The sequence below is a fragment of the Myodes glareolus genome, chromosome 6 (assembly GCF_982192425.1).
Source record: "Myodes glareolus chromosome 6, mMyoGla1.1, whole genome shotgun sequence".
NCBI lineage: Eukaryota > Metazoa > Chordata > Mammalia > Rodentia > Cricetidae > Myodes > Myodes glareolus.
In genome coordinates, this window is record NC_142031.1 from 21,599,585 (window position 1) to 21,617,029 (window position 17,445).

Below are 17,445 nucleotides of genomic sequence, written 5' to 3' on the forward strand. Positions count from 1 at the left end.
AACATAGAAGTATAAGCTGAAACATACTCCAAGTTACTTTTGGTGATGGTGTTTTATCACAGCAGTAGAAACCCTAACTAAGACAAAGCCTCAACAACACCCTTATAAAAAAAAAAAAAAAATCAGACAGGCCAGGTGGTGGTGGCGCATGCCTTTAAACCCAGCACTCAGGAGGCAGAGGCAGGTAGATCTCTGTGAGTTCGAGGCCAACCTGCTCTGTAAGAGCTAGTTCCAAGATAGCTAGAACTATTACACAGAGAAACCCTAGCTTGAAAAAAAAATCACACAGACTTTATTTCTGTCCAGGTGCAATAAGACTAGTTACTTGTCATTTAGTGAGCCCAAGCTACGTGCCAGACTACATATAAAGAAGCATTCTTCTCCTCACTTCACCCGTTCCTCATAATCACAAAGTTAAACAGGTAGTAGAACTAGAACCTCAGACTGAGTGGCAAGGAAAAAGGCAAACCTGTACCTCTTCCAATACACTCCTAAGACAGTGTGCATGTACTTTCAACCAACCAAATAAATACAGTGCTGTGTGGAGCCCACGTGTGACTCAGTTTCTATCTGGAGTCAATTCTGACTTAAAGAAGTCGTTTGAGTTCAAGCTTGTCTGTTCTGCTTTTTCCAATAACCTTGAGGGCTGTGAGAGACTTTTGATTTAGTCCATTGCAAAGAGCATTTTGCCTATGAGAAAATAACACTCTATCTAGTAGAAAGACCGCTGCTGATGCCAAACCTCAGGAACATCATATAAGGCTGCTTCTGAGCAGCAAGCACAAGTCAGATAGGAGGCTGCTCACTCAAGGACAGGAATGATCTTATGGTTAGATACTGACTGACTGTGTTGTGTTTTGTTCTGCTTTTGTATATAAGCAGGCTCTGAAATAACTTGAAATTGGCCAGAGTTAATCCCAGTTTCAGTTTTAGTTAGTTTCAGAGATAGTCCCCTGAATCTATCCTGTATTTTCTGTCTCAATAATTTCTCTCAGTCTAACATTTCTTTAGCCTCAGTGACCCCTCCTAGGCACACCCTGCTGATTTCTGTCAGAGTGGGCTCCAACAATGCTGTGACTGGCAATTATCTTAGTGCTTCTGCAACTCAAACTTATAGCTCAACATGAGTGTTGGTGTGGTACTTTGTCTACAGCTAAATTGACATTTTAAATGCTACCTTCCACGGGGCACTCGAATGGCTTTGTTCCCAGGTGGGTGATACTGTGGCCCTTCAGATGTTCTGCTCTAGTGAATGACTTGCCACAGCCTTCCACAGGGCAGGTGAACCTCCGGTCATCGTCATGTTTCCTGAAACAAAAATGAGGCTTTAGACACAGAAACAGCATGCTCTCTCCATTTAGTACCATCAGTGCATTTCAGAATGTGCACACAGGGTTTGTTTGGCTGCCCCATAACCAGAAACTAAACTTTGATAATTAAAGTGGCCCCATAGCCAGACACAGAACAATTAATGCTACAACAATCTAGGACTAGGTGAGTCCCAAAGGAGTGAATGCAGCAATTTAAATTGTTTAGAAGTATCTATGGTCTATGTGCTTTCCAAGCCACAGATGGCCAGAAAGCAGACAGACTGATAGACACAGAGATGGGGGGGGGGGGGGCAGGGGCGGAGCAAGAGTGTGCCTGGCAACAGTGGGAAAGAATCCTCTTAAGTCAACTTAGAAAGACTGTCTTTTTCTAAGCAATGTTTTTGCTCTGAGCACCTCAGATTCCAGTTATGCAAATCGACATAGGCCACCCATCCCCTAAGTCTGTATAACACTAATCTTGGAGCTGTGACCAAGATGGAATGAGACAACATATTGAACATCACAGGTACACAGACCCCAGATGTCATTATCACTACCGAAAGTTTGTAAGAACAAGAAAAAAAGTATTTCTAAAACATCTAAGAGGAAAAAAAAATGTAATTGGATGACAGTATAATAAGTAAACCAATCCAAACCTAACAGGAAACAACTGCTATCAAGTAAGATTCTTAATGCTTTCCTTACAGTTTTCTGATTTTCTACAACATTGACACTGAGCTCCATTTTACAGTCTGAAATCTGTAAGTGATTCACTCAAAGTGTTCTATGACACATACTTCATGTGCTTTCAGAACCTAAATAACAAAATGTAAGGTTTACCTTTTGTGCCTTAGAAGTTTGGACATACTAGTGAAGGTCCAGCCACAACTGTCTGAGTCACAAATAAATGGTCTTTCACCTTGTAAAAGAAAAAAGTGACACAGTGTAACTATGAGCACAACAGCCAGTGCAAAGCATGGGTCCACACTGTGGTGCACCCTCTAGCTCATACCTGTATGACTTCGCAGGTGAATTTTCAGTCGACAGGCTTTGTCATACTGTTTATTGCATCCAGGAAAGGAACAGGAAAAGAGCTCTTGTTCCCTGAAGTGGGCTCGGTTATGGGAAAATAGGGCACTCACTGTGATGAATGTCTTCTCACAGCCTGAATGAAGAAAGCACAAGCTCAGCTCATAGGATAGGACAAAAGCACACAGGGCAGCTTACACTGTCCACAGCCTGGGGCACATTCACAATGAGCAGACAAAGACATGACTTGGAAACCATCTCTGCAAAGCCCTGCCCACCAATATTTAGCTTTCTAGAAGCTACAGTAGGGGTATCACACACAGGTCACTTGCTGCAGAGTTACGTGGAGATGGCACAAGTGATTAAGTGTCCTCCAAACACAGCCTTGGCCAGACAGTTCTGTAGCCAATCGCATAAACTATGTGCATCTTCCACAAACTCAGTTGCTGTCTGAGTGAAACCCACGAAATTAGCAGGACAAAACGTACTAATGATCAAGAGTTAGTCTTGGACAGCTCTGCAACCATCCCACTAGCTAAGATTTTCTATCCCACTGGGGGATACTGCATCCTCCACACTTTTCAATTTCCTCCAGCCTCTGCAATGGGGCAGCCCTACATCTTATCATCTGTTTTTTCTCTCTTTTTTTTTATCCATTTCCTCAAGTTCTTGTCATATTCACCTCCATCCGCATAGATCCACCCAACCCCACCCCATTAATTCAAGCAACCTACACCTCAGCAATTCCTACATCAATACTTCTTTGATAGAAATATTCGGTGTTCAAACAGAGTGGAAAATAAAAAGCTGAAAGATGCTTAGCTTTGTTGAAGCTCTTCCTCAGAGTCCCTAAAATGCTATCACTATGGCTGTGAAGCACTGCACAACACTGAATAAAAGTAGCAGCCCAGGGAATCTCTGCCCCATCCAAAAGTCCTCTTCCATACTTAGCGCCAATCTGTTACCTTTGCTACATAGGAAAGGTAACTGATTAGGCTAATCTGAACATTAGCATTCTCTGCCTTAGCAACAGCCCTCATCACCCCCAATCAATTGCCATGCTCTTTTATCCTGCCTCTGTGATCTTTTACCTGAAGCCTCCCACCATTCCCACCACCACTTCCTGACTCATGTTGTCAAAAGAATCCCTCCTTGACTGGACACTTAATGGTGCTCCCCAGCCCCTCTCCCAGCTTCTAAGGAAACCCAATTGATCAGCCAACACAAAACCCTCAATGGCACTTCATGCTTGTATGTGAATCCCTGTCCTTCACACAGTACAGCACACAGATTTTCAATCAGACTGTATCAGATAGTCTGTGGGCATGTAATACAATACCAAGACTCTGTTGCTAAACCCTACATATGAGCATACTCTATAATGCATAGTATTAGAACAGTGTGTATTAATGTCCCAGAAACTAAGAAGTCTGACAAAAATAAAGCATAGAAGACACAAAAACTATTGTGCCACACACCTGATGGTGGCTGCTGAGGTTCACCCTGGTAAAGGAGCATCACTCTGTATAATAATGGGACGGAAAAGGTATCCCTGGTGGCTCTGTGCCTGCTAATTCGTGGGGCTTTCTTTCATAGAGGCTGGAGAGGGTTCAGAGAAACAGTAATGTGTACTGCCATCCTCTTTGTAATTTAATGAGACATACTTGGCCTTATAAGTCTTGGATCTGTTAGTATATTCTAATAAACTTGAGTAGACTCAGAAAAAGTTCCAACTCAATCAACTCTGAGAAGCAGTCATTTTCAGAAGAAGCATCTTAACAAAGGGTTTGTGGCCTCTGCCAGGGACAGCTGTGACTATGTTTGCTACTTCGCTGTAGGAACCCAAGGCTTCACATCTAACTACCTGGAAGGAACGTGAACACAAACACAGGAGTGTTTCTTTGCACGCTCCCCACTTAGATTAGGGCATCCCCAGGTAAACCCTGCCCAGACAGCGACACAGAGCTTGGCCCCTGGTCCCGACACCGGCTGGTTCCGCCCGTCCCCGCAGGTCCGCGGCTCGCGCTCACCGGGGAAATCACACTTGTAGGGGCGCTCAGGCTCGAAGTGGCTGCGCTGGTGGGAGCTGAGCTTGGCGTGTGTGGGGAAGCGCTCGGCGCACACCTCGCACTTGAACAGGTTCTCCTGCTCGTGGCCCTTCATGTGCGCCTTGAGGTTGTACACCGTGGTGAACTTCTTGCCGCAGCCCCCGACCGGGCAGCCAAAGGGCCGCAGCTTGTCGTGCGACTGCAGGTGTCGCTTGAGCTTGTAGGAGGTGGTGAAGGCCCAGCCGCAGCCATCCAGCGGGCACTTGAAGGGCCGCCGGCCCTGGAGGCTGCCGTGCGTCAGCAGGTGCACCTTCAACTGGTGCTTCTTGGCGAAGCTCAGCGCGCACTGCGGCTCCGGGCAGCGGTAGGTTGGAGAGCCAGCACCGGCGGCCACCGCTCCGCGGCGGGCCACCGAAGCGCTCGAGGGTTCTGGGCCCGGGGTGGCCGCGGGATGCAGGCTCGGGGCGACCGGCGCGGGCGCGGCGGCCAGCGTGAAGACGCCGCGGTCGAAGCGCACCAGGAGGTCCTGGTTGTGGATGGTGACTGTGCCCGCCAGAGCCGCGCCGGGGGCGGAGGCCGGGACCTGCTCCGGGGAACTCGCGCAGGGACCCGGCTCGGCCTCCTCCTGCCCGTGGGCGTCAGTCGCGCGCGGCACTTCCAGCAGTACCACGAAAGAGTCGCCGCCGTCCTCGGAGGGCGGCGGGCTCGGCCCCGGCCCCGGGGCCTCCTCCTGACGCGGCCCGGGCCCGCCATCTTCCGGGCCCCTCAGTAGCAGCAGGCGGCGGCGCCCGGGGCCCGCACCGAGGGACGGCCCCGCGCCGCGGCGAAGTCGGCTTGGCCCACCGCCATGTTGGTCTCCCCGCGCGACCGGGGCGGCGAGCATGGTCGGGAGGTCCATCTTAGGCCCAGCTGAGGCCTCCGAGCCACAGCCTCCGGAGAAGAGCCTCCCGGCCCTGCCAGGCATGCGCGCGACGCCAAGGGTCCGCCCCGCCACCCCTCAGGGAGTCTCTGTCAAAGCTCCGCGTAGAGTAAGGCCCTGAATCGCATCTCGAGCTGCGCGTGCGCAAGAGCCGTGGGCGTGGCGCGCGAGGGCTGTCGGGACTGTAGTCACGAGGGCGCCGGGGGGTGGGGCAGGGGCGGGGCTTCCAACTTGTGTGTACTTTGGTGTGAGTTCCAGCTTGAGAGAAGAGGGTCTTCAGCCTTTGGCTCTTCCTTTTGCTACTGGGTAACGCAGAGGAATGAAAACTAATCCCAGCTCGTAAGAGTTTCTCGTGCCCTCTGTGCTTTGAAAATATGAGCTAATTCAATCCGTGATTGCCAGGTGTGAGGAAACAGATGTCAGGTTTATCTGCGGCCACATGGTCTGGAACTTGCAGGCAGGCTTTGAACCTCTCTAGTTTGCTTGACATCTTCTCCATGACCTCGCTGAAGTGCACACTTACTTGGTACTACTGGACTACAAGCCCTTGCTTGCCCAGTAGCAGGTCCTGATAGGATCCCTGCCTATACCACCAAGGGCATTCTCTTGCTACCTTGACACAGAGTTACTCTACTAACTTGCTAGTTGTTCCCTGAACTCTGCTGCCTTACTTCTCCCGTATGGATTTGTTTGGAGTACCTTCATTTCTCTCATCATCACCCAAATTCAAACCTATTTCATTTCTAGGTCTCAAATAACTAAGGGGTCAGTCTTAAGCCTCCCTTCACTGAACTGCCTCCCACCCAGTCCGTTTTCTGCAGGGAAGGCTTTAGTCTTATGAAGGTGAAAATACTATTAAAACCAACCTGCCCTTTGCACCCACACTGATTTATCCCCATTTCCCACCAACCTGTCCCTTACTATGTAAGGCTATGCCACTCCCCCTGTATCTACTCCAAGAGGGATGGAAATATGTCCATGCATAACCTACATGAATATTCATAGTAGCCTTAGTTACAACTCCCCAGTGGAAATAACCCAATTTTTCATCATCAGATGAATATGTGTTTATACAGTGGAATATTTTTGAACCATAACATAAAATATTGCAAGTTATATCATGCCCAAACCAAGAAAAACATTTCAGTTTTGAAGGTGATGTGTTATAATGATGACATATATAGGAAATGTTCAGAAGAGCTAAGTCCATCAGACAGTAGATTAGTGGCCACTGGTGACTACGGGGAGATGGGGAGTTAGGATTAACTTCTAATAGTGATGGGTTCTCTGTGGAGCGAAAGGTTTCTGCATTAGAGGTGCTGATTGAACAGCACATCTGATATGCAAAACTACTAACGACAAACTTGACAGCAATGACTCTTGTATGCTTCAATTAAAAAAGTCAACACTGAAATTGGAATATCCCATTTGTTTGTATGAGAGAGCATTGCATTATCTGTGCATGAGCTTACATACTCTGGAAAAATTTTCTAGAATGATCCTTCATGCCACTTCTGTGGTTGGGTGGAGAACGAGGCTTTTAGTACACCCTAGATTCCCTTTGGCATTGAGTTTATTATTTAGTTGTGTTGTGTGTGTGTGTGTGTCTGATGTATGTGTGTGCCATAGTAGGTGGGGGTCAGAGGACAGCTCACAGCAGTCAGTTTATCCTTCCATCATGCAGGTTCTAGGGGTTGAACTCAGGTCATCAGGTTAGGTAGCAGGTGCCTTTAAGCACTGATCCATCTCACTGGCCTTAGTTGATTTGTTTTAGGCCACAAGTAGTTAGAAAATAAATGCTAGATTTAGAAATTATTTTCTAGGGAAAATGTTTTGATAGTCCCTTTAAAAAAACATAAAATTATCATGCAATCTTATAGTTTGAGTTCTAGGTGCAGACTCAAAAGAGTTGAAAGCAGGGGCTTGGGTGAATGTGGTGATATTTTGTTTGTGCTTTAACAAATAAAGCTTTCCTGAAGATCCGAGTGCAGAGCTAGCCACACTAGTTAGCCATTGAGGCCAGGAAGTGGTGACACACACCTTTAATCTCAGCACTTAGGAGACAGAGGCAGACCAAGTTCTGTGAGTTCAAGGACACCCTGGGCTAAGTGAGGTTGAATCAATCTAAAAGAGAAACAGAGCCAAGTGGTGGTGGTTCACACCTTTAATCCCAGTGCTAGGGAGGTGGAGACAGGAAGTGGTATGGCTGGGCAGAGAGGGGAATACAAGGCAGGAGGATACAGGGGCTCAGGATTCAGTCTGAGGTTTTGTAGAGACAGCGCTTGGTCTGAAGACTTGTAGAGACAGGACACCTCATTTAATCTGAGGATTTCATAGAGGTAAGAACTAGTGGCTGGCTGCTCTGCCTCTCTGATCTTTCAGCTTTCACCACCAATATCTGACTCTGGGTTTTTATTATTAAGACCAATTAGAACTCGTGCTACAGGTAGACACATGCACACCTGTGCTCACACCAACATTCACAGTGACCGAATAGCTAAGCAAATGCAGTCCTCTATACAAGGCAGTCTTGCTCAGCCTTGGCACAGAAGGGCATTCTGCTATATGCTGTCATGTGGTTGAACCCAAGGACTTGACACTGGCTGAATGAGCTGGCAAGCACTATGTGATACTGCATTTGTGAGGCCTCTGGAGCACAGAATATATAGGAAGGCAGTAGGGAGGGGACAGTATCTGCTTGGGGCGATGACAAGCTCCTAGACCTGGATAGTGGGGACTGCTACATTGTACCATGGTGTGCTTTGGATCACTGGACTGCACCCTGAAAAGTGTTTGGGGTGGTAACTTTGTTCTGTGTGTTTTACTACAGTAAAAGATGAAAGAAAATGTGCTGGAAAGCAGTGGCTAGCATGTGGATGTTATTCTTGTCTACATTCTCTGCTGTTTTAAGAGTGTCTCAGTAACTTTTAGGGCATCCTTTATGGGGTGCATTCAGCCTCCTGGGTTTGCAGGGAGCCATCTTACTGGTCTTGCACTGCTCACTCTCCTCTGGTTCTCTAGGCCTCCTGAGCCAGGTCTCCGAGGAATACTCTTCTGCTGCCATCCCTTCCAGGTTTTGGTGCTCAGGTCCTGGCTCCAGCGAGGATCAGGGAAGCCACTGTGGTTTTCAAGTGGAGGTAGGACATGCTGTTGTTACACTTTGCAAGCATCTCCCCTGGAGTATGCCTACGCTGAGGATGGAGGCAAGGGACTACATAGAGGCCACTGAGCAAAACTGGCCTCACTAAAAACAGAGGAGGCCAGTCAGCACAGGGCCCATCCCACACCGCTGAGCCCTGATTATCTATACTGCTGTGTTGGTGGACACTTTTCAGAAGCTCACCACAAGGTTGTTGCTTGTTTTTGAATGCTACCATATGTATTTACTTTATTTTAGAGTTGTGTGTGTGGTGTATACTAAGTATGTATGTGTACTAAGAATGTGTTCTACCACTGAGCCTCCCCCAGCCTTTTAAAAGGACTACATTTTTTATAGGCAAACATGTTCCTGACTTTTAGGAGAAAAATAGAATAGGCCCAGCCTAAACCAGGTATATATGTAATTATAATCTCATTATATTTCAGTTACACTTCTATGAGCTAGAACTAAATTTACTTTAAATGAATTAAACCGTCAAAATTTACAATTCAATTTCCTGTCACACATGCCACATCCGAATAATGAATATGTCACATGAGGTATCCATTCTACTGAAGACAAGGGCTAGCAGCTTGTGTTGACTGTTGCCTACCGTACCCTTCACACTGCAGGGAAGTTCCTCTACAGGGAAGGGTTAGGGCTCTGTATGACAACAGTGCACACACATTAGGTATAGAGTAGAAGGGGCTGCTCCAGTGCCATCCTCTGCCTGATCCTCTGCTGTGATAGCACATAGAGGATAAGAAAAACCAAGATTATCTCTCAACAGAGATCTAGGTATCATGGCTTTGCTGGGCATATTTGGAAACTGAGGCTCAGAGACCCTGATCTCTCAAGGAAGGATGTCTGGCTTCACACCTACTTTTCAATGTAGGAAAATTCTTGTTTTATGCAAGAAATAAAGATCAAGCTACCAGAAAGCAAGTTTTGACCTCTGCTATGGTTCAGCTTATTCAAAAGGGTGTTGGGAAGTGGTGGAACCTTTGGAGGCAGAGCTGGTGGTAGGTCTTTGGTTATTCAGGACATGCCCTTGGGGGGCTGTAGACTTGGGTCCAAACTTTCCTTCTTTGCTTCCTGGCTCATAGTGTAAGCATTTTGTTCTATCATGTGCTTCCTGCCATTGTCATTTGGCACTGCTGCCAGAGCAATATCACTTCTTGATCCTGGGTGGGGATCTCCAGAAGTGTCAGCCATAACACCCTTTTCTCTTGGTATGTTAATTGCCATGCATGTTTGATTACAGTAACATCATTAATAAAGCATCTTTTTGTGTTTGCATCAGATTGAATTACGTTTTCCCAAGACTTGGTGTCTCCTTAAATCTAAATAACTGCACAGGAAAGCCATTGGTTACTCTTGACAGTGAAGTAGGACTACCAAACCCAAATCTCTCAGTTCTGCTCCCACAGTGAGCATCATGGTCTATCCTGGATGGAGGTTGCTGGAGAACCCTGATGTCTTCCGTATGGCACTCTGGGGAAGACAAAGGGTTCCTTCTGTCTGGTCTTATACCAGTGTGAGCCAAACATGACAGTCTCATAGCAGCACAACTTTTCTGGAACCAGGCCAGTGTTCTCAAGGGTCTTTCTTTTCCTTTTCTCTCATCCACCTTTGGGTTTTCCTCTTAGTCCTGGTTCAGCTTAGGGGACAACAAGCCTATGGTACCCACAGCAGGAGATCTGGCTTGGTGAAGGTTGAAGAGAGGGCACAGGGCAACAGGGTGGTGGGAGGGGCCCTGAAAGCTGAGGTTTGGGGTAGGTAGGAGGCACGATAAAGTAGTAGTAACTTCTAGAGGAAGGTCCAAGGAAGCACAGCTACCCAATTCTCTTTGCCAGGGCCCCTGCTCCAGAGGCAAGCCCGGTGTAGATCTGGTTGATCTTTCTGAGAAGGGTGTAAGATTCCAGCTTTAAGCCAATGTAACTCCTGCGGGATTCCAGATCCCAAACAGACACCCAGGAACCTCAAGAAGTGGTTAGTTCTGTTTTTCAGATTCACACAGCTGGCCTGGAAAGTGTCTTCTCTCCACATGTCCCAGTACCTGGCCACCTTGCTCAGACATGGTGCTACCCACTCCCCTTGCCCAGTTTAAACCACACATTTGCCTCTACTTTATTCTTTATTTCCTGCCTGTACTCAGCATCAAGGACCTAGTGTGGGTGGGGTGAGCGAATGGCTAGGAGAGCGCTGTAGGGACAGTGTTGGACAGGAGACTGAACAGCACTCTGAGAATGTCACAGAGTCACGGCAGACTGTTGCCAGCTTAGTCAGCATTCGAAATTTCTTCCCATCCGAGCTGGAGTCCACTCTACCTCAGGTTTAAGGACCTTCACATAAATGAGACATGCCCTCCATCGCAGGGCTCTCAAGCCACTGGTCAAAGACAAGTGCTTCCACCTCTTTAGGTGTCTGCGGTTCACTGTGTGGGACACTAGGAACACTAGGCTAGGATGCAGGGGGAGGGTGGTGGCAGAGGGAAGGGGGACACCAAGAGGATATCAGTTCTTCTCAGGGCCGCAGGGCCTGCTGTAGCACCTGTTCATCTGCCACCTCATGGGGAAGCGTCACCACCAGGCCATTGTTCTCCTGCATTGTCTGGCAGATGATCTCATAGGCCTTGGGGTTCCCAGACCAGCAACGCCGTGCCACCTACAGATGCCAAGGACAAAGCGTTGGTATCAACATCACTGGGCTCTCCACATGGTATCCTGGCTTGCCAACTTTATGCCCTCTGCTTGGGGATTTCAGAACCTCCTTTGTATCTGCCAGGCTTAGAATCCCTGCTCTCTTACCTGGAACAAGTAACTAATTTACCCTCTTTTCAATCTGAAACCAGTTATTATTCTGGCCAGCTCTCTTCCCACCTCTGAGAATGACCTGGCATTTATAGAGGACACCCCCCTGGGTAGAACAAGTTTATCCCTAGTGCCCATCCCTTCCCCTTTCAGACTCCTCACCATCAGCTACACGATCCCTCCCTAGCCCACTTCCTCTCTTATACCTGGGCTGTCCTAAGTGGTGACTATGGCACCTCCCCATCTGTCTGCCACCCACCATCTCTAAGCCTCCTCTGGCCTATATCTACACCACTGATAGTGAGGTCTCCTGGGAGGAAGCCCCATCAAGACTCACTCCAACTCCTAGTGTCAGGATGTAGACCCCCCCTCTCCTGTTGAAGTTCTGAAGCTTAATGGTTCCTGGTGAATGGCCCTACCAGAGGCTCCTTCCCTTTCCCCTGCCTCTGGGTACAACCTCAGTCATTTAGAGCTACTGTCTTCACTCTGGTCCTTTGCTCTGGAATCCCTCTGCGGTTTGCTCATATCCTGTATACCTTTCCTCATCATCACCTAACCTCTGACCTCAGGTCAACCCTTCTGGGCTGCCTGTGATGTGGTTTGGGAGAGGAATCTGCCCCCTTCCCCCCCCCAGATGCTGTTACTGCAAAGGTGGGTCATAGTAGCAGGATGAAAGGTCCATCGAGCTGCGGAATGTGCTCGTTGGCTGCCTTCGAAGGTGACAGTGAGGGTTGGCGTAGCTGGGGTATAGCACCTGCCTGACATGGGCAATGGCCACCCAGGCAACAAAAAGAAACAGCAATACAAAGCAGGGAAAGATGGGCTGATGTGGGAAGTGATGGATGCTGTGAATATGTTTTATTGCCATTGGTTAATAAAGAAGCTAGCTATTTTCGGTCAATGGCTTAACAGAATATAACCAGACTGGAAGATGTGTGTGTGTGTGTGTGTGTGTGTGTGTGTGTGTGTGTGTGTGTGTACATATATATGTATGTGTGTATGTATGTTATGGGAGTCAGTGAGAAGCCATGTAGCCATCTACCAAAGATAGACATGCTGGAACCTTGCGGTAAACCACGAGCCTTGTGGTAAAGTATAAAATAATAGAAATGGATTAAATTAAGATATGATCTAGCTAAAAAGACACTTAAGCTATTGACCAAACAGTATTGCAAATGATATAGTTTCTGTGTGCTTATTATGGGACCGGGCCGGATGGAAACCTCTTCCAACAATGGGCCTTAAGAGGGAGATCATGAGGCCAGGGCACAGCAAAATGCCAGAGCTCAACATGCCTGAGGCCCTGAGTTCCATCCCAGTCCCCAAAGAGTGAAGCCTCAACACCAGTATAGGGGGTGCTTCAGTGGAAGGGCTGAACCTGCCAGGGTCCAGCTGCATTTACAGAAGCTAGACTTCAGGGTGAGATCAGAGACAAGGAAATCCAAAGGAAAGTGTGGAAACAGTTGGGAAGGGGTGGTGCAAAGGAAACCCTGGGGTCTGGAGAGATGGCTCAGCAGTTAAGAGCACTAGCTGCTGTACCACAGGACCTAGGTTCAATTCCCAGCACCCACATGTTGGCTCACAACCATCAGTATCTCTACTTCTATAGGACCTGATGCCCGTTTCTGACCTCTGAGGGGCACCAGGCACACACATAGTGTGAAAATATGCAGACACACTCATATACATAAAATCGAATAAAAATAAATAAATCCTTAAGAAAGAGGGAGCCCAGGAAAGTCTGGAAAGGTAATAAAGGCTCTTACTGGGGAAGGGTCAGAATTGAAGCCTAGACTTCCAACCTGGAGGCGGAGCCATGGAGAAGAAGAGGGAGCAAGAAGGTGAGGAGTTCTGGGAGACTTACACCATTGGAGACATCCCAGCTGAGCATCATCCTGGCTTTCTGCTCAGCCTGTGAGGTCCCATCTAGCACGAGGCCAAATCCCCCATTGATCACCTCGCCCCTGCAAGAGACAAAGGAGTTCCCGGTTCACTCCCTGTGTAGAATTGCTTAGAGCAGACATCATGCAAGGTTACAGGCATTGACCTGAGAAGATATCAGCTTTGGGGGAGCCTTGTCCCATTGGCCTCTACATCACAGATCCATGTGGTCAGCAGAACAGAGTGGCAGCATCCTGGCTTCTCAGCCAGTTATGCTTCTGAGCTGGTCTGGTCTACTTTATATATACTTCCAAGACCTTCTCTTTATCATGGTCTGCTCAATGCCTGTTTGTCCATCGGGATGGGAAGCAATCATTCTTATTGTACCCAGGGTTTTGTACATGCTAGACAAGTGTTCCAGTACTGAGCTACACCCAAGTCTGGGACAGTGCTCTGAGAAGGGAGGGCGGTTGCTTCTCACGACCCTCTGAAGTGGCCATAAAGAAGGCTTCTTGGCACACAAGATGCCATGGCACAGGTGGGCTGCTAGTTGCCCAGACTCACTGACTGCCCCGAGACTGCCTGTGTTAACTTACCTGATCTCTGAAATGATCCTGTGACACATGAAGCCCACCCCCTTGCAATCCTTTCCTATAGAAAGAGCCCAGAGAAGCCTTTGCTAAGGTACAATCTCTTCCACTCAGTGACTTGGCCAAATGTCCCTGTCCTCAGTGACTTGGCCAAATGACACATCCGGGAGCACAGGGAGCTGCAGCCAACTCTTGTTCTCACTAAGCTTGACTAATGGACACACGGCACAAAGGCAGTCGCTAAGCAGATACTCCAAAAGAGCGACCATGAGGAGGCAGAGGTCATGGAGTGCACTACAGTTGACACAGAGCTATGGGAGGTGACCCTGCACAGAGAAGAACCTGTCCACAGCCCAGGAAGGGAAGAAGCAAGTCAAGAAGCCTGCGGACAAACAGCTCTCTCTCTCTCTCTCTCTCTCTCTCTCTCTCTCTCTCTCTCTCTCTCACACACACACACACACACACACACACACACACACACACACACATTCCTGCCAAATGAGGAAGAAACCAAAGCCACAGAACTGGGTGTGACTTGTCCTTGGAGAAGCAACGAGTGAGAGCCGCGTTCCTCAACCCTTTATGCAATAGGGCTAGAACCCAGGACTTCCCTCATCCTCCCTAGTAAATCCCTAGCCTGCCTGCTGCTTTTGTCTTGTGAGGCTTTGGACAAATTTCAGCCTCTGTCACAGTCACGGTTGTCCCCTCCCTTGCATCCCACAACCAGGGAGCTCTTGTCTGTGCTGTTCTCCAGCTAGGACATGCACTCTGGTCACATTTTCCATTAATTAAAGCCACCTGACAGGGCTGCAGCTTGGAATTCCAGCCTTGGTGGGCAGGAGGCCAAGCGGGTCATCTGAATACTCTGGAGAGCTGGTTAATGGGAGGAATCGGCTCTTCAGGACAAAGGCTGGCCTGGATCCAGCTCATACTGGCTCAGGTCTTCTCCCTCTCTGAGACCTAGCACCCAGGGCTCCAGTTTTAGCCTGCTCTGGGGATCCCTGACAGGAAACCTCCTCAGCAGAGGCAAATCGTCTGTGCCTCAGTCTCCTCATCTGTAAAAGCCTTTGCCCTTTCTTTGCTTCTGTGAGAGGGAAGATTGAAAGGGATCAGCAAACGATGCTGCATCGTCCATGTCTGATGAACCTGAGTTAATACTCTTGGCAGGAGAGGAATGGCCAATGCCAATCAGAATGAAACCCCACAGTCCGGATTTTCAGTGTTCCCTTGAGGGCGGTGGTGGGACTTCATGGGAGGGGGGAGGCTCTTCAGATCACTGAGGAAGGGCCCTTGCAGGACCACATGGGATCCCAGTTTCTTCTTTTCCCTGGCATGGATGAATGGCTCTGTCCCCACCCCTAGAGGCTCCTGCCCTGCTGTGCTGCCTAAAACAGTGTGGCCGACTGACCATGAACTGTGAAGCCGTGAATCAGATAAACATTTCCCCTGTACAAGCTAGAGACCATGTTTGTTACAGGCAAGAACAATGGCTAACACAGAGGCCACCACAGAGTCCTTAATGACCCTGCCCTGGTGCTGGCTGGAAAGCGACCTGTGTGAACACAACTGTGAGCTGGGGAGAGTGGGGAGCCTAAAATCTACTGTCCTGACAGCCATGGACTCCTGCTCTTTCAAGTCAAATAGTTATGGTGGAATTGGAATGTAGAAACGAACATGGCTGTTGCTCATGCTAGCTTTTGTGTCCTACATGACAGGTTTAGGCCAAACTGCTGGAGTTGCTTTATAGAAGTCTCCCTCTCTGTTCTTCCATCCTCCACACCCCAACATACTGACCCTCTGGTTCCCAGTTCACATGAGGACTGCATTTGCATAAAACCCTCAATAGAACAAGTGGCCAGGGATCTAAGTCCAAGAACCTCAGGCCCCTGGACCTGTCTCTGTCCCAAGAGGTCCCCACAGTCTCCACACCAGGCTACAGTCTGCTCTCTGACGCCTTCTTACCAGCCCACACCTCCTCCATTGTGAAGAGCAACCCAGGTGGCACCACGACAGGCATCTCCCACGAAGTTCTGCACAGCCATGTCTGTAGAAACAGGGCAAACATGACCCATCATTCCTTGCACTAGGTGGTCTGGGTGCCAGATAGACTCATGCTCCTTCTTGGGACTGGAGAGCAGTGTGACAGTGGACAAGTGGGGAACAGAGACAGGGGAGTCTGGAAACAGGAAGCAAGAGAAACTGACGAAGCCTGTCATGCCTATTATCCTCCCCCCCACTTCCATACTCTCTTGCACTAACTGCTCATTCATGCCTAGGGCAGGCATTGCAAATGAATGATGCTTCTTGACTCCATCAGAGAAGTGAGGTCCCCATGTTGGCTGCTGGACAGGTATTCGAGAGGCCCAGTGGGTGTGCTGCCCCTTTCAGCACTGCCAGCCCTCCTCTAAGTAGTACTTTTGCTTCAGATAGGGCTCTCCAGAGAAACCCAGAAGTTTTAGATGACTTCAGATGATTCAGTCTTTTAGATGACTTAGAGAAAAATTTGCTTATTATCACACTATTCTACCCAGGAGGTATTCCTATCCAACATTTTTCTTTTGGAAAGGGCAATGTATAAAGCTGCAAGAGCTCCATCTGAGCATGCTTAGTTGTAATGTGTCTTTCTATATGAACCTGCATGAGATTTCCCAATGAAGAACCTCTGGCTTCCTTTGTCTGTTGCTTTGGCTGTGGTGCCAGTGCTTCCCCATGGCCTACAAGTAATTATCTAGCACCTCTTATTTCCTCAGCTGCTTTGCTGCGCCAGGGACAAGCCCAGCATTACATGGCAGCCATGTACCCAGCAAACTATGGAGCCAGGCACCCAGGGGAAGCAAAGCCCCAGCTGGTTGCCTTCTAAGCATCTAGCATGTTGAGGACAGGTGTGAGGAGGTCAGTGGACTGTTGCCACTTTGCCACCCTGGAGACACAGGCATAAGACTGCAGCTTCCTCTTGTAGCTCTTTATCCACCTTCCCCTTCCTCCACCCCAGTTCTCACAGAGATTAGGGAACCTAGGCTCTCCCTGGTGCTGGGTGAGGAAGAGGAGGAGGGAGGACAAGAACATGCAGCCTGTAATCTGGAAGACAGGGAATCTAATTCCCCCCTTTGAGATGAGGGTCTCTGTGTCACCCAGGCTGCTTCTAATTTTTTTATTTTATTTATTTTCATTTTTATTTTATTTCTGCTTTTTCAAGACAGGTTTCTCTGTGTGGCTTTGTTTTGTTTCATTTTTTTTCCCCGAGATATGTTTTCTCTGTGTGACTTTGGAGCCTGTCCTGGAACTAGCTCTGTTCCAGGACAGGGTGACCTCAAACTCACAGAGATCCACCTGCCTCTGCCTCCCAAGTGCTGGGATTAAAGGCGTGTGCCGCCGCCACCTGGCTACTGCTTCTAATTCTTAAGCTCAAGCTCCCTGTGCCACTCAGCTGCCAGAGGTGCTGTGACTAAGGATGTGCATCTCCTCCGCTGGCTAATGCTAAGGGCCAATGATCCTTTCATTTTCCTCACCTGCACAGAAGGCAGAACCGTCATAAATATTGGAAGTCTCCCTGAAGGGGCTGTCAGTCCCACTCACATCATGGTGGTCACGGCTCAGGACCACTGGGGCCTGTAGGGGACAGGGAAGGGCATGTCAGTCAGTGGTGTCTACCAGGCTTTTTGACATGAAGTAGAGGAGGAGAGTGGGGCCACTCCAGACACCATTTGGATTTTTTC

General features: G+C 48.6%; 2 protein-coding genes across 7 annotated transcripts in view; both read right to left on the reverse strand.

Moving 5' to 3' along the window:
- Positions 1-5,438, reverse strand: part of Zxdc (ZXD family zinc finger C) — a 31,766-nt gene extending 26,328 nt beyond the window's left edge. For 3 of the 5 annotated variants that reach the window (XM_085690586.2, XM_085690588.2, XM_085690587.2), the window contains exons 1-4: positions 4,370-5,437; positions 2,323-2,475; positions 2,151-2,229; positions 1,178-1,308 (exon numbers count right to left, since the gene is read on the reverse strand). In XM_085690586.2, coding sequence (XP_085546712.2) covers positions 1,178-1,308; positions 2,151-2,229; positions 2,323-2,475; positions 4,370-5,351 — 1,345 coding nt within the window. In that variant the 5' untranslated portion in view covers positions 5,352-5,437. Of the gene's footprint in view, positions 1-1,177; positions 1,309-2,150; positions 2,230-2,322; positions 2,476-4,369 lie in introns of all 5 variants that reach the window. The other 2 variants (XM_085690589.2, XM_048416474.3) reach the window with 2 other exon arrangements.
- Positions 5,439-10,569: 5,131 nt separating this feature from the next.
- Positions 10,570-17,445, reverse strand: part of Uroc1 (urocanate hydratase 1) — a 30,419-nt gene continuing 23,543 nt past the window's right edge. For both annotated transcript variants that reach the window (XM_087907051.1, XM_087907052.1), the window contains exons 17-20: positions 17,239-17,338; positions 15,692-15,773; positions 13,123-13,222; positions 10,570-11,112 (exon numbers count right to left, since the gene is read on the reverse strand). In XM_087907051.1, the coding sequence (XP_087763177.1) occupies positions 10,972-11,112; positions 13,123-13,222; positions 15,692-15,773; positions 17,239-17,338 (423 nt within the window). In that variant the 3' untranslated portion in view covers positions 10,570-10,971. The remainder of the gene's footprint in view (positions 11,113-13,122; positions 13,223-15,691; positions 15,774-17,238; positions 17,339-17,445) is intronic.